Source organism: Dipodomys merriami, unplaced genomic scaffold, assembly GCF_024711535.1.
Source record: "Dipodomys merriami isolate MVZ:Mamm:240054 unplaced genomic scaffold, mDipMer1.0.p SCAF_30, whole genome shotgun sequence".
NCBI classification, from domain to species: Eukaryota; Metazoa; Chordata; class Mammalia; order Rodentia; family Heteromyidae; genus Dipodomys; species Dipodomys merriami.
This window is the reverse complement of record NW_027204493.1, coordinates 2,289,489-2,302,497: the sequence shown is the minus strand read 5'-3', so window position 1 is coordinate 2,302,497 and position 13,009 is coordinate 2,289,489. Positions and strand designations below refer to the sequence as shown.

The following is a 13,009-nucleotide window of genomic DNA, read 5'->3' as shown; positions in this document are numbered from 1 at the left end:
ATGAGATGAACTCCAAGTAAAGGAAATAAGAGACATTCTTTAGTTGCAATTGTTACTGTTTTTCTTTTCTTTTCCTTTGCTTGTTTGTTAGTTTTTGTATTTGGTAGGCTAAGGCAGGGCACATAAAAGGTGGAACAAGGATGAACAAATACAACAGTGACACTCACTAGACACTATGTGGAAAATGAACTGGATATCTTAAGGGTACCGATGGCAGGGAAAGACTGGGAGAGAGCGATGGAAGGGGAGACATGGTTCAAAAAGCATTGTACTCATTACTCATCACCTGATTCACATGCCTGTAACCCCTCCGTATATCAACTATGCATAACATTTTTTTTAAAAAAGCAGTGATTAAGAAGTCACATATAGGCCACACATTTATAATTCCACCAATTTGGGAGTCTGAGGTAAAAGACTCTCAAGTTCAATGTTAGCCTAGACTCCATAACAATACCCTATCTCAGAAAAGAAAGACTAAACAAAAGAAAGTCACACATGGAGTTTTTTTATTAAGCAGTACATCTTTGTTCAAAGAGATAAGCCTGTCAAACTGAGTCAGAGATTTTTGACTCCTGAAAATGTTACTTAAATACAATAAATACATAATTTCTAGAAATGCCATTCTAATGTAGAATATAACAATCGAAGTAGAATTCATGAGATATTCAGGTACAGTAGTTAGTTTTCAAAAGTCCTTACTTATCACCACAATTCAGCTTGCACAAATATTTATAAAGTAGTCAATAGATGGGGGTAAATATTACTCCCACATAGTCTAGAAGGAAATGAGATTCAGAGAAAGTTGATGCCATATTCTGGAGAAAAGGTTGGAGAGGAAGATAGCAGTTCAAAAGCACTTACTATTTTCCAAGTCCCATACCATCATATCATTTAAACCTAGTAGCAACCCCAGAAACTACCATCTCCCTGAATGATAGATATTTTATATCATTGTGTAGATGGGGACATTAAAGCTTTCACAAATTTCCAAATCTGGATTTGAACTCACACCTGTCTTCTAAGAGGCTTTGGCTTGTTCCACCACACCTTGCTACTACAATGATCAGAATAAGCAATGTTCAGGATGACCCCTAAAACTTAAAAGATTCCTCTCTTAGAGAGCCAAATGTGACGGTTCACACCTATAATCCCAGCAATCAGTAGGCTGAGATAAATGATCATGAGTTTAATGCCAGCCTTGAGACAGGAGACCCAGTCTCAGAAACCAAATAAATTTTTTAAAAAAGAAGATATTCTAAAATACAAAGAAACTGGCATGGTGGTATATGCCTATAATCCCAGGATTTGGGAGTCAGGAATATAGTTCAAGGCCAATCTGGGCTCTATGGAAAAGTGATGTCTGAAACAAACAAACAAATGTACAAATACAAAAAAGTAATGAAAATATTTGAATGGATAAAACTCTAACTTCAAAATTGTTAGGTGTGCAGATCAACAAAGGAATTTATTTCTTAAAAAGTAACCTAATTTGTTTATAAAGAATAAAGTAATAAGTGAAGATGGGTCTATCCACATTATTTATTTTTCTATGCTTATCCTAGTAATCAGTTTCTCTTGGATATGAATTTCAAGTTCCAACATTTTCTTCTATCACTTTATTTCCATGACATCTGTAAACTTTACATTTATAACTCTCAATTCCCCTCCCAAAAGATTTCCTAGGCAAGGTTTAATCTTAATTTTTCAATCATTTGTCCTTAGTCACATCTTATTTTTACATCCAATTTTGACATTCTGTACTCTTTCCTAAAAGAGAATTTGAGACAGACACTTTTAAAGATTTAATAAAAAAATAATCTTTTTAAAAGATTATCTCAACCTAAAAAATATGTGTGACACAGGCAGAGGCTTTCAAGACCAAAGCATGTTCCAGGAGAAAGTGTCCTGTCAATGTCAAAGAAATTCTTTGGAACTGAAATCCATTTGACTCCAGACAGAGGTCATCTGAGTTTCTTCTTCTTATTGACTTCTCTCTGAACTTTGGTTTTAGCAAAGCAATGCTCTGTGAGCCTACAGATGTGAGAGTACATGGCCATATCCAAAGTACTCAGTAAACATCTGATAGCAATTCATTCCACTCTGGCAGCTGTGTCATTCTTCCAGTACATGGAAGAATGCAGATGATTTCATTCAAGGTTTTCTAACCTCAGCACTACTACATTGGACTGCATTATTCTTTGAGGGGAGGCAGGTTGAGGCTCTCTGAATATTGTAGGAACTTTAACAGCATCATCTTCTCTAACTTCTAGCAATAGATGCCTGTACTTTCTCTTCACTGGTGACAATGAAAAATGTCTTCAGACAATCTCAGAAGTCCCTGAGGACTAGTGAGAAGCAATGTTTAGCATTGCCAAGTTTGTGAAAAGCCCATGGAAAGGGAGAAAAGACATAATGACATGTGTAGGAGACAATAAGAAAGTTGATTCATAGCGACCATGCTGAAGTTAAACTCTAAAGACATGGTTCATACAGAGCAAGGAAGGAGGCCAATTTATGTTATACTGATGGCTAGAATTTGGACTGTAACTGCTATTAGGGCAAAGATTAGTGGAAAGGAAGATAGAAATGACAGAAATTGATTTTTAAAAAGAAATGACTGTTCTGAGAAAGAGTTCCAATTTTTTAGTTAAGTGAGTATTGAAGGTTAGGAAAAGTGAAGAGGCCTGGGGTGCTACACCCAGAGATACCCCAGCAAGCACAGCCACAAAAATTGGTGGAAGCGACAGATAAAAGAGAGGCTCAAAGATTCTCTTGTTACTCCGAATTCATCTAAGGGAGGGAACTTCCCAGGATGACTGTTCATTGATACACAGGCGCACACTCATGTATGATGTATAAAGCAGATTCCAACAGCAGAGTCCATAAAATCAGGCTCAAGCCATTGAGTTTCTTTAATGTTTTGAGACCCCATAACTCAGGCCAGCCTGGAACGCACAATTCTGTCTCAGAGCTTCCCAAGGGCTAGGATTGCAGTTATGCACTACACACCTGGATCAACAACACTGTGTGAAGATAAATTTCAAGACAGATAAGTCTGCTTCTTTGAAACCAAGAGCACTATTTATCTTGAACCAAAAAACACTGACTTCACAATAAAAGTCATCAGGCACCTTGTACTGACACTTTGGCCCTCTTCTCAACACATTCTGAGTCTTCAATTGGATTCAGAATATTAATATATTTTTAGGGTTTTTTTGGGGGGGGGTCTGGTTGTGGGGCCTGAACTTTGGGCCTGGGCGCTGTCCCTCACCTCTTCAGCTCAAGGCTAGCGCTCTACCACTTGCCACAGCGCCACTTCCGGCTTTTTTCTTTTTGCTTATGTGGTGCTGAGGAATTGAACCCAGGGCCTCAGGCATGCAAGGCAAGCACTCTACCACTGAGCCACCTTCCCAGCCCCTATATTTTTAGTTTTTATTGTTATTTTTACTGTTACAGTAAAGGTGATGTACAGAGGGGTTACAATCACCTAAGTTAGGCAAAGAGCACATTTCTTTTTAAACAAAGTCACCTTTTCTCTCATTTTCTCCCAGTTTTTCCCTCCTGACACTTTCAACAAGTTGCATAGTTCATTTTCCACAGTGTCTAGTGAGTGTCACTGCTGCATTTTGTTCACTCTTTGTCCCACCATTTTTGTGCTCCCTTTTGCCCTACTCCAAACAGATAAACTTACATATAAAGATACAGAAAACAAAAACAATGACAAAGGAGAAAAAAAGAAAGAAAAGCAAAACATAGGGGCTGGGAAGGTGGCTCATGGTGGAGCGCTTGCCTTGCATGCATGAGGCCCTGGGTTCGATTCCTCAGCACCACATAAGCAAAAAGAAAAAGCCGGAAGTGGCGCTGTGGCTCAAGTGGTAAAGCACTAGCATTGAGCTGAAGAGCTGAGAGACAGTGCTCAGGTCCAGAGTTCAGGCCCCACGACCGGACCCCCCCCCAAAAAAAAAAAAGAAAAGAAAAGGAAAACATAAACCTCTTGTTTCCATTACTTGGAGTTTATTTCTATAAACAACAACCCAATTAATAAATGAGTTAAAGATTTAAAGAGAAATTTCTCAGAAAGAGAAGAAGATGTTGAGTATCTCTGGGCATAAAAGAGATGTAAATCAAAACAACACCGTGATTCCCCAGTTAGAATGGCCGTTTCAAGAAAACTAACAATGATAGATGCTGATGGGGATTTGGCCAAAAGGGAATATAAATTTGTTCAACCATTCTGAAAAAGTGTGGAGGTTCCTCGAAAGACTAAATATAGAACTTTGCTATGATGCAGCAATCCCATTTCTGGGTCTTTATCCAATAGAACAAAACAAGGCCACACTAAAGCTACCAGGACATCCATGTTCATTGCAACATTGTTTAGCATAGCTGAGATATGGAATCAATCCACATGCCCCTCAGTGAATGAATGGATCAAGAAAATGTGGTATATATGTACAATGGAATTCTATGCTTCCATCAGAAATAATGATATTGCACTATTTATAAGGAAATGGAAAGATTTGGAAAAAGGTATATTAAGCAAAGTAAGCCAGACCCAAAGAAACATAGGTTGCATGGTTTCCTTCATTTGTTGCTATTTAAAAAAAAAACTTCTCATATTAGTGCAGTGAGAATCAGTGACATAGATCTAGTCCTTTTAAGACATAGATCTAGACTTTTAAGAAGAAATAAAAACTAATATTGAGTGATTAGAGAAATATATAGACAATACTTCACTAAATTGTCTAATGATTGTTGTTAAACAGTTAAAGCACAATAACAAAAAGTTTACTTGAGATTATCATGGTAGATATAGGGACTACCACCACTGAAGTTTACAATGGGAAGAGATTGGCCTCTGCTCCACATACAGCGTAGGCAAGTGGGAATTTTCTCCTAAGGGGCAAGCTGGGTGTGAACTGGATGAGAAATTACTAGAAGGAAACATCAGATCAAAGAGAAGATTTGGGCTAACCTGACCTAACTGGATTCCTGTTGAAGACAGGCCAATGTGATCAGATATCACTGACTATGATGGAGGCTAAGAGCCAATCAGACATTAAGGATGGTCAGATATCCAGGCTGAGCATAGCAGAGTTCTATGTTAAAATTGGGTTTTACAAGGCAATACACAGATTAAGGAGAAAGTTCAGGAGCTTGACTGAAGTTTTAGTATAGCAGAGACTCTTAGTACTGTTGGCATTCTGGTTAGAGAAACATGTGGCCCAAACATATGCAGTCAAGTTAAGTCACTGTTAATTTCTATGTCAATTATACTGAGAAAGTTGATATATTGATGGAGTATTTTTGCATAGTGTATTGCCCTTTTCAACATCATTCTGACATTCTATGTCTTCTGTAGACATAAAACCTCCTATAAATGTGAAGACAGTGTTCTTCTATTAATCCCCTAGAAGAGGTAGGATCATGGCAGAGGGACATGAGAATGACAAAAGGGAACAACTTGACAATGGCTCTGTGACATGAGTTTCAGAGACCTTGGCAGGAAAAACAAATGGTGCAGGTTTCCACTTTAAATTAGTGGCTAGCTTTCTTAATCCAGTTTATGCAGCTATATCAGACTACCATAGAAAAAGCAATTTATAAAGAAGAGAAAAAATACTTTTCAGAGTTTCATAGGTTAGAAATTCAAGATCAAGTTACTAGTGTTTGGTCTGGTGACACAGTCTTCTTGCTATGTCCTTACAAGGTGGAAGTCAAAAGGGCAAGAGAGAGTAAAGCTGTGTCTTCACCCAGCAGGAAAATGAGAGAGAGCTAACCTTTTCCCACCAGTCCTGCTTCTAGCAGTATTAGCCCATTCAGGAGGTAAGAGCTCTCATATACTAAATAACTCCCATTAGGCTCCAGCTCCTGACATGTTGTATTGAGAGTTAAATTGCTAATGAACTTTATGCTTTAGATTGAATAGAACGTGGCATTCTGCCCCCAGAAACTATGAAGGCAAATGCGTGAAGAACAGGAAACTTGGTGAAGATAATATACCAAGAAAGTTTCTATCATCCTTTTGTTATGATACAGCACTGCAGCAAGTAATTAGATATATTAGGCTTTTAGTCAGATCAGACAAAGGTCGTTCCAGAAAGACATTTTAAATCATATTCAGTAGTGCATCTGGCCTCGTCTATAAAAATGTTAAGATAGGACCTAGTAATTAGATTAATATAGTGGACATTAACTAGGTTTCACATAATACTGTCAAGAGTTACCTCTTTAGTCATACAAGGAAACACCAAATTAAACACCAAAGAATAAGTAAGTAATCTTAGTTATGTATTCGCTGAAGAAATTAATAGAATTCAGCAAAGGCCTTCTTCTATAATTGTAAATTTGAGATTAAAAAATAGGAGAATTAAGGGAAGAGGAGAAAAGAAGATAATGCTCCAAAAATTAAAAGAACGAAAATCAAAAGACCGTCTATACAAATAAATACAATATTTTTTGTACCAGAACTGGGGCTTGAACTCAGGGTCTGGATGTCGTACTTTAGCTTTTATAATTCAAGGTTGGCACACTACCACTTGAGTCATATTTCTACTTCTGGTTTATTGGTGGTTATTTGGAGATTAAGTCTCGTGGACTTTTCTAACTGGACTGACTTGGAACCACAACCTTCAGATCTCATCCTCATGAGTAGTTAGGATTACAGAAATGAGGCCAATTCCTAGTCATACTCAGTATTTAGTAAACAAGAATGATAGTGCCAAGTTTTGTTTTCTTCAAAATTATCAGAATTCAATATTATCTCAAGGTCAGAAGGCTATGTTAAGAAATGAAAGACTTGCATAAAGTCCTGTTTTTCCATAAAAAATAAGAAGGTCTTTTATTATTCTTTGGAGGAATAAAGAAACTGCTGTTCACAGGAATAATGGTGGAACAAAACTTCAGATGGAAGACAATTGTTCTAGCTTCAAAGTTGGAAACATTCACATTAGGATGGATGAGGGAGAAAGAAGAGAGCTTCCAGAAAGGTCCACTGCCATCTTAAGTAGCATTTCATGTAACTTGTTAGCCTGCATCCTGGAACCCTTGAACCAATTGTTCATAAAGAATGAGGCCACACACTAATTTGTCCCCAGAGAATACAGAATATTATTATAACCAACAGTTTCATTTGTTGAGAATTACATATTAATAATAGCTAACAAGAAATTATCTTAGTTAAATTACTCTTTTCCTATTCTTTCCTTATCAAAGAGACCAGTGAAAACATAAATGAATGGACTTCAGGAAATACTTGAATGAAGATAAAAACAAGGTGCCCAATTTATCACCTACCAAGTAAATAAAAATTGGTGTTTCCTTCCTGTTGTATAGAAAAAAAACATTCAGGAGAAACCACAAAGCTTAAAGAATATTTGGGCCCTTATAGTCAATACCAATAGTCAAAATACCAATGAATCATAACAAGTAATTGAGCTCTTCTATGCTAGGCTCTGTATTACACACTCTATATGAACTGGTATTTCATTCACCTACAACACACACATAGTAGATATTGCTATACTCATTTAATAGTTGAGAAAGGGCTGAGGGTACACCTCAGGGCTAAAGTGTTTGCCTGGTATATGTTTGTCCTGAGATCAATTCCCAGCACTGAACTTGTTTGACTTTACATAGCAAAAACTAGAATCCTAGTTTTCTCAACTGAAAAGAGAAGACCTATATGTTTTATTTTATCTTGTTTTTTTTTTCATTTAAAAACATGCTTCTTTAGCAACTGAACAAGTCATCATAGCTACATCTGCAATTCTGCAGAACTGGTCCTCTAGCAGGATAGGGCATTTCCAAGAATTTCCCAGCTCTGTAATTCCAGAACAACTGCCCTTGCTTTCTCTGTCCAGTGCTTGAATGAATGTACGTGTTCCTTTGGTGATCTCACACTTCCTTGTCTGCCTACAGGTGGTGGGCAGGGGAGTGGGAAGCCTGTTCAGCAACGTGTGGCCCCTATGGAGAAAAGAAGCGAACGGTGCTGTGCATCCAGACCATGGGCTCTGATGAGCAAGTTCTCCCAGCTACAGACTGCCAGCACCTGCTGAAGCCCAAGGCCCTCATTTCCTGTAACAGAGATATCTTGTGTCCGTCAGACTGGACAGTGGGCAACTGGAGTGAGGTAAGCTCAGAGGCTAAAGGGGACGCTCACATTACTAGTGCTTCATCAGCTCTCCACCCATTCTTTCTCATTAACCAATCCAAAGTGACCATAGGTAAAATTGTATAATGGATGCCATCTATGGTCTCTGGCCTGTTTCTGCATTTCCTACTACCCCATTTTCTGTTTCCCATCCTTACAAGTTGTTGCTCTTACTACTCCAGTGGTCAACTATGTACTGCTGGTGGATCCCTAGCAGTACAGGCTCATGAGAACTGATATTGAGGTTTTTGCTAACTCATTGTTCAGCCATTGGTAATAAATCAAAGCTCCCCACTTACTCCAAACGCCACTTGTTGAATACTTTTCAGTACTTTGTTGTTAGCGAAAACCAAACGAATGCTGCCTAATGGTAGGATAATGGGGAATATATTTAACACTTAGAAAAAACCCCTCAAGTTATCCATCTGTTCAGCTTGTGTTTAGGACATCTATTATTAGTCACATAAATTTGAGTAAGCATTGCATTTTTCCAATGAGTGTAATTAGAAGTCAGAAGGCTGGAAGGTTGTGAAAATCTCCTAAGCTTTAATTTTCCATGGGTCACTGTGGAACCTGATTCTGTCAGCCTGGTACTCCAGCGGTGATTGGGGAAGTAAGGCCCTCCTTTCCAGTCTCCAAGGGCTTCTGTCTCCCTGTGGGTATTTTAGACACTGATCTAAGGAGTGTGTATATGACTTTTTTAATCAAAAGGATGGAATTTTGAGACAGAATGCTCACTGATGAGCTTCCCAGAGAATCTACAAGCTTTCTATAATATTATCACTCCTCTAACGACTTACCTTCAAGAAAAATGGAAAATATCTGATAATTGATTAATGAGTAATGTAATCAAATGAGATTAAGCTGTTGAATTTCAAAAATGTTTTATTATAAAAATGAGATTAATTTTCATGTATAGATTATGGAAATGTTCTGAAAACATTATCAAAACAATTCTAACATTTATATCAGCAAAGCTACCTACCTTTTTGGAAAACATTTCCAAAACTCTATTCATAAGCTAATAATCACTATCAGGCTTATTTAGTTTTCTATTTCTGTGCAAGATACTTTGTAAGACATCAAATGAAAATCAAAAAATAGAAAGGATGGGTACTAGATAGCAAGAACTTCCTATTAAATGAGAAAAGAAAGAAGAAGAAGAAAAAATATAAAAGAAATATACCCACCAGTAGAGACAGGTGTATTATGGACACAGAACTGATAAACAGAATATTTACTCTGCTTCCTCTAGGAGGTAAAGCCACGGTGTGTGGTTGGCCTGGCATTTTAGTCCACTGCCAATCTAGATTGCTACAAATTACAGTGTTGTCAAAATAAGGCTGAATGGGGCATTGTGATTGGCCCATTAAATCTGTTTGCCACAATGGTGTTGGCTGCATTCAAAACAACTAATAATTTTGTCATGTAGAATTTACTAACTGCAAGATCTTAATGGTTTCTCACAAGACTGCAATTATAGATTTGGTTGAGAAGTTCTTTTACTTATGTTCACATGTTTAGAGAGCATAATAACCTGTCTGAACTGGAAAGCAGGGATCCAAAGAGCTGTCACTATATGACAAGGACTGGTGTATGTCTGTGGTTCCAAATAATATGCCACTGCAAGTAATCCACTGTCTCGCTTCCACTTGACAGAGCTGAGCAGAAGGCTGATGTCTTCATTCAGGAGATGTTACCTTGAGAAATGCTTTTAGTTAAATCAGTATCCAAAAATTCACCAAATGGGTCGTCCTTGCTTCCATAACAAACAAAAAAGCATATAAAATCATCAAGCACTAGTCCATTACATAGTCATAGCACGTATTTATCAAACATGCAGCATGCATATTCAACACCTTTATGAATATTAATACATTTAATTCTCACTACTGTCTTAGTTCCATTTTGTAGCACAGAGATGTTTAGAAACTTGTTCCAGGTCACCTAGCTATCAAGTGATGGAGCCAAGATCTGATGCCCACAGCAGAATTTCCACACTGAGCCCTGTGCCACACTGCATTTCAAATGTCTGCGAAATATAGCAATATAGCAGTTCTTGGAAATCATAAGAAATGAATTATGTTCGGAAACAATTTACCATCATCTTTTGTCACTTTGATGGAATTCCAGACTGCATGATGATGGCTGAGATCTCAGAGCCTCTCAAAAACTAAACTCACCACATAATTTCAAAAGGAAAAGAGAAAAGGGCCTTTCAAATGATTTTTACAGCAACATGTTGTATTTCACTGACAGTAGAGATGCATTTGAATGTATTTGATGGGACATTAAGTGAACTCTCCAAAACCAGATGTCCTCAGGATCTAAAAGATTTTTTATTTTTAAATTTTGGCAAACTTTTATTTTACTATAACAGGATTAACTAGGGAGAAATGGCAAAGAGAGAGAAGGGGGGCTGATCCCTATGTAGGAAAGGGGACTTAAAGGCTCCTAGAAATCTTGTTTTTAATCTACCCTTTCTTTTTTTTAATTTTTTTTGGGGGGAGTCCGGTAGTGGGGCCTGAACTCTGGGCCTGGGCGCTGTCCCTCAGCTCTTCAGCTCAAGGCTAGCGCTCTACCACTTGAGCCACAGTGCCACTTTCCGGCTTTTTTCTTTTTGCTTATGTGGTGCTGAGGAATCGAACCCAGGGCCTCAGGCATGCAAGACAAGCACTCTACCACTGAACCACCTTCCCAGCCCCTTAATCTACCCTTTCTATGGCTGACAAAAACATACAAACAAAAGAACAAAGCAGTCAATCAGCCAAGCTGCTAAGTTTTTAAGGTATGGGAGTGTTACATTAATCAGTTTCTTAGCACTATAACAAGGATTTGTAAGAGCTAGGTTAAAGGTGTAAGGCTTTGTTTGGCTCAAGCTTGAGGTTCAGTACAAGGTTATCTGTCTCTATTACTTTCTGGTCCATGGAAAGGCAGAAGCATCATGGAGGAAGGGAACGAATGGTGGAGGAGGAAAGCTGCTCACCTCATGGCAGTCAGGAAACAGAGTAATGGGAAGCGGCAAGGCCAGATGTCTCCTTCAAAGACACATCCCCTGAGGCCTACTTTCTTCAACAGGCCTTACCTCTTCCTACCACCTCCAAACAAAGCCATCAAGGGATTAGGCTAAATCCCCTGGTGAGGTCAGATCCACGATGATCCCTCTCTGGTGCCAGAGCTAGAGACCACATCTTTAAATCATGAGCCTTCTGAGGAGGCCACTTCATGGCTACACTGTAATAAATATAGGGTCACTAAAATAGACCAAGTGTTGATTGTCATGGAGGGGCTTTTTTTTGTTCTTGTTTTAGTGTGGTCTTTTGCTTTGGGGGGTTGGGGTTTTTTGTGGGGTTTTGTGTTGCTTTTTATGCTGGTCCTAGGGTTTGAACTCAGGGCCTAGGCACTGTCCCTGAACTTTTGCGTTCAAAGCTAGTAGCCCTCTATCACTTGAGTCACAATTCTACTTCCAGCTTTTTGGTGGTTAACTTGAAAGAAGAGTCTCTTTCCTGCCTGAGCTGGCTTCAAACTGTAGTCCTCAGCTCTCAGTTTCCTGAGTTGCTAGGATGATAGGCATGATCCACCAGGGCCTGACTTTCTCTGGTTTGTCTTAAGATAGATTTGGCCACAAATACCAATGGCATTTTTATTGCTAAATGAGAAGCAAAACAAGACACATATTGAGCCACAAGAATTCCTATAAAGAGGAAGAAGAAGTAATAGGGAGAGATAGGATATATTTCTAAGAGCTTCTTGCCCTCTGGTATTCCTTAGGTTCAGTTAAGGTTCCCAGACATTGATCCCTGGTGATCTGACCTTTAATCCTCTCTGCTTTGGCATGAGTTATCTATAGGTGTCACCATTCCAGTTCTTTCTTGACATCAGCAGCCTGTGCTCTGCCAGGTTTCCAGGGGGAAACATGAACACCTTTGTTTGTTTAAAACACCTACTCAGAGAAAACCACTTGGAGGCCATATTGTTGCTCTTTTATCATGTCTGATTTTTTTTTAATTGTCTAGGATATTCCATTACTGTTCTAGGGCCATCCCAACAAGGAACTCCATGACAGAAAAATTCTTGTCTCACGGTTTTAGAGGCTAGAAACCTGAGATAAAGGTCCCAGCAGGGTTAACTTTCTTCCTTCCAAAGGCTATGAAGGAAAATAATTTCATGACTAGTTCTTATTTTCTGGTAGTGTCCTGGCATTATTTGATATTCTTTGGATAGAAAATGGATCACTACATTCTCCCTTCATCTTGCCATGTTATCTTCCCTGTATATGTGTCTCTGTGCCCAAATTCCCAAATCACGTTGGCTTAGACACATGATAATAACCTCCTCTTGATTACCTCTGTAATTTCCTGTGTTCAAGGAAGGCTTCATTCTGTGGTTGGGATATTGGGACTCTAACATACCTGAGGTAGTTCGTTTGTTTTTGGTGGGGCCTAAGGGCTTTGACTTACTTACAAACCTGATTTCAGTAGGAGCTGTAGTCATTTGTTTATAAATTCGTGACTCTACACACCAAATGTTTTAAAGTATTAGCTGTTTCTTTACTTGGCCTGTTAGCCCGAACCCCCTGAGAAACTCGAACTTTGTCTTCGAATAAATTCTCTCAGTGCCAGGGCTCTGTTAAGCCCCACCTGCTTCTTTCCTGCTGTGTATCTCTGGTGAGTGAAGGAGACCAATCAAGCAGCAGAACCATTTTTCAGCAGGCTTCCTTGCCCCAGAGACAGTTTAATTCAGGAGTGGTAACCGGGGAGGGCATGATAACCCTCAGGGGACAAAAACAGATTGGCAAACTGCTTGCCTGGTACAGGGTTCAAAATTATAAGGTGAGAGCATATGATAATCATA

At 38.7% G+C, this 13,009-nt stretch overlaps 1 protein-coding gene across 1 annotated transcript in view; it reads left to right on the top strand.

Annotated features, from left to right (window-relative positions):
- The window catches only part of Adamts12 (ADAM metallopeptidase with thrombospondin type 1 motif 12), a 236,445-nt gene that overhangs the window by 178,649 nt on the left and 44,787 nt on the right, over positions 1-13,009 (top strand). The window contains exon 18 of the mRNA XM_070040991.1: positions 7,924-8,134. Within this exon, the coding sequence (XP_069897092.1) occupies positions 7,924-8,134 (211 nt within the window). The remainder of the gene's footprint in view (positions 1-7,923; positions 8,135-13,009) is intronic.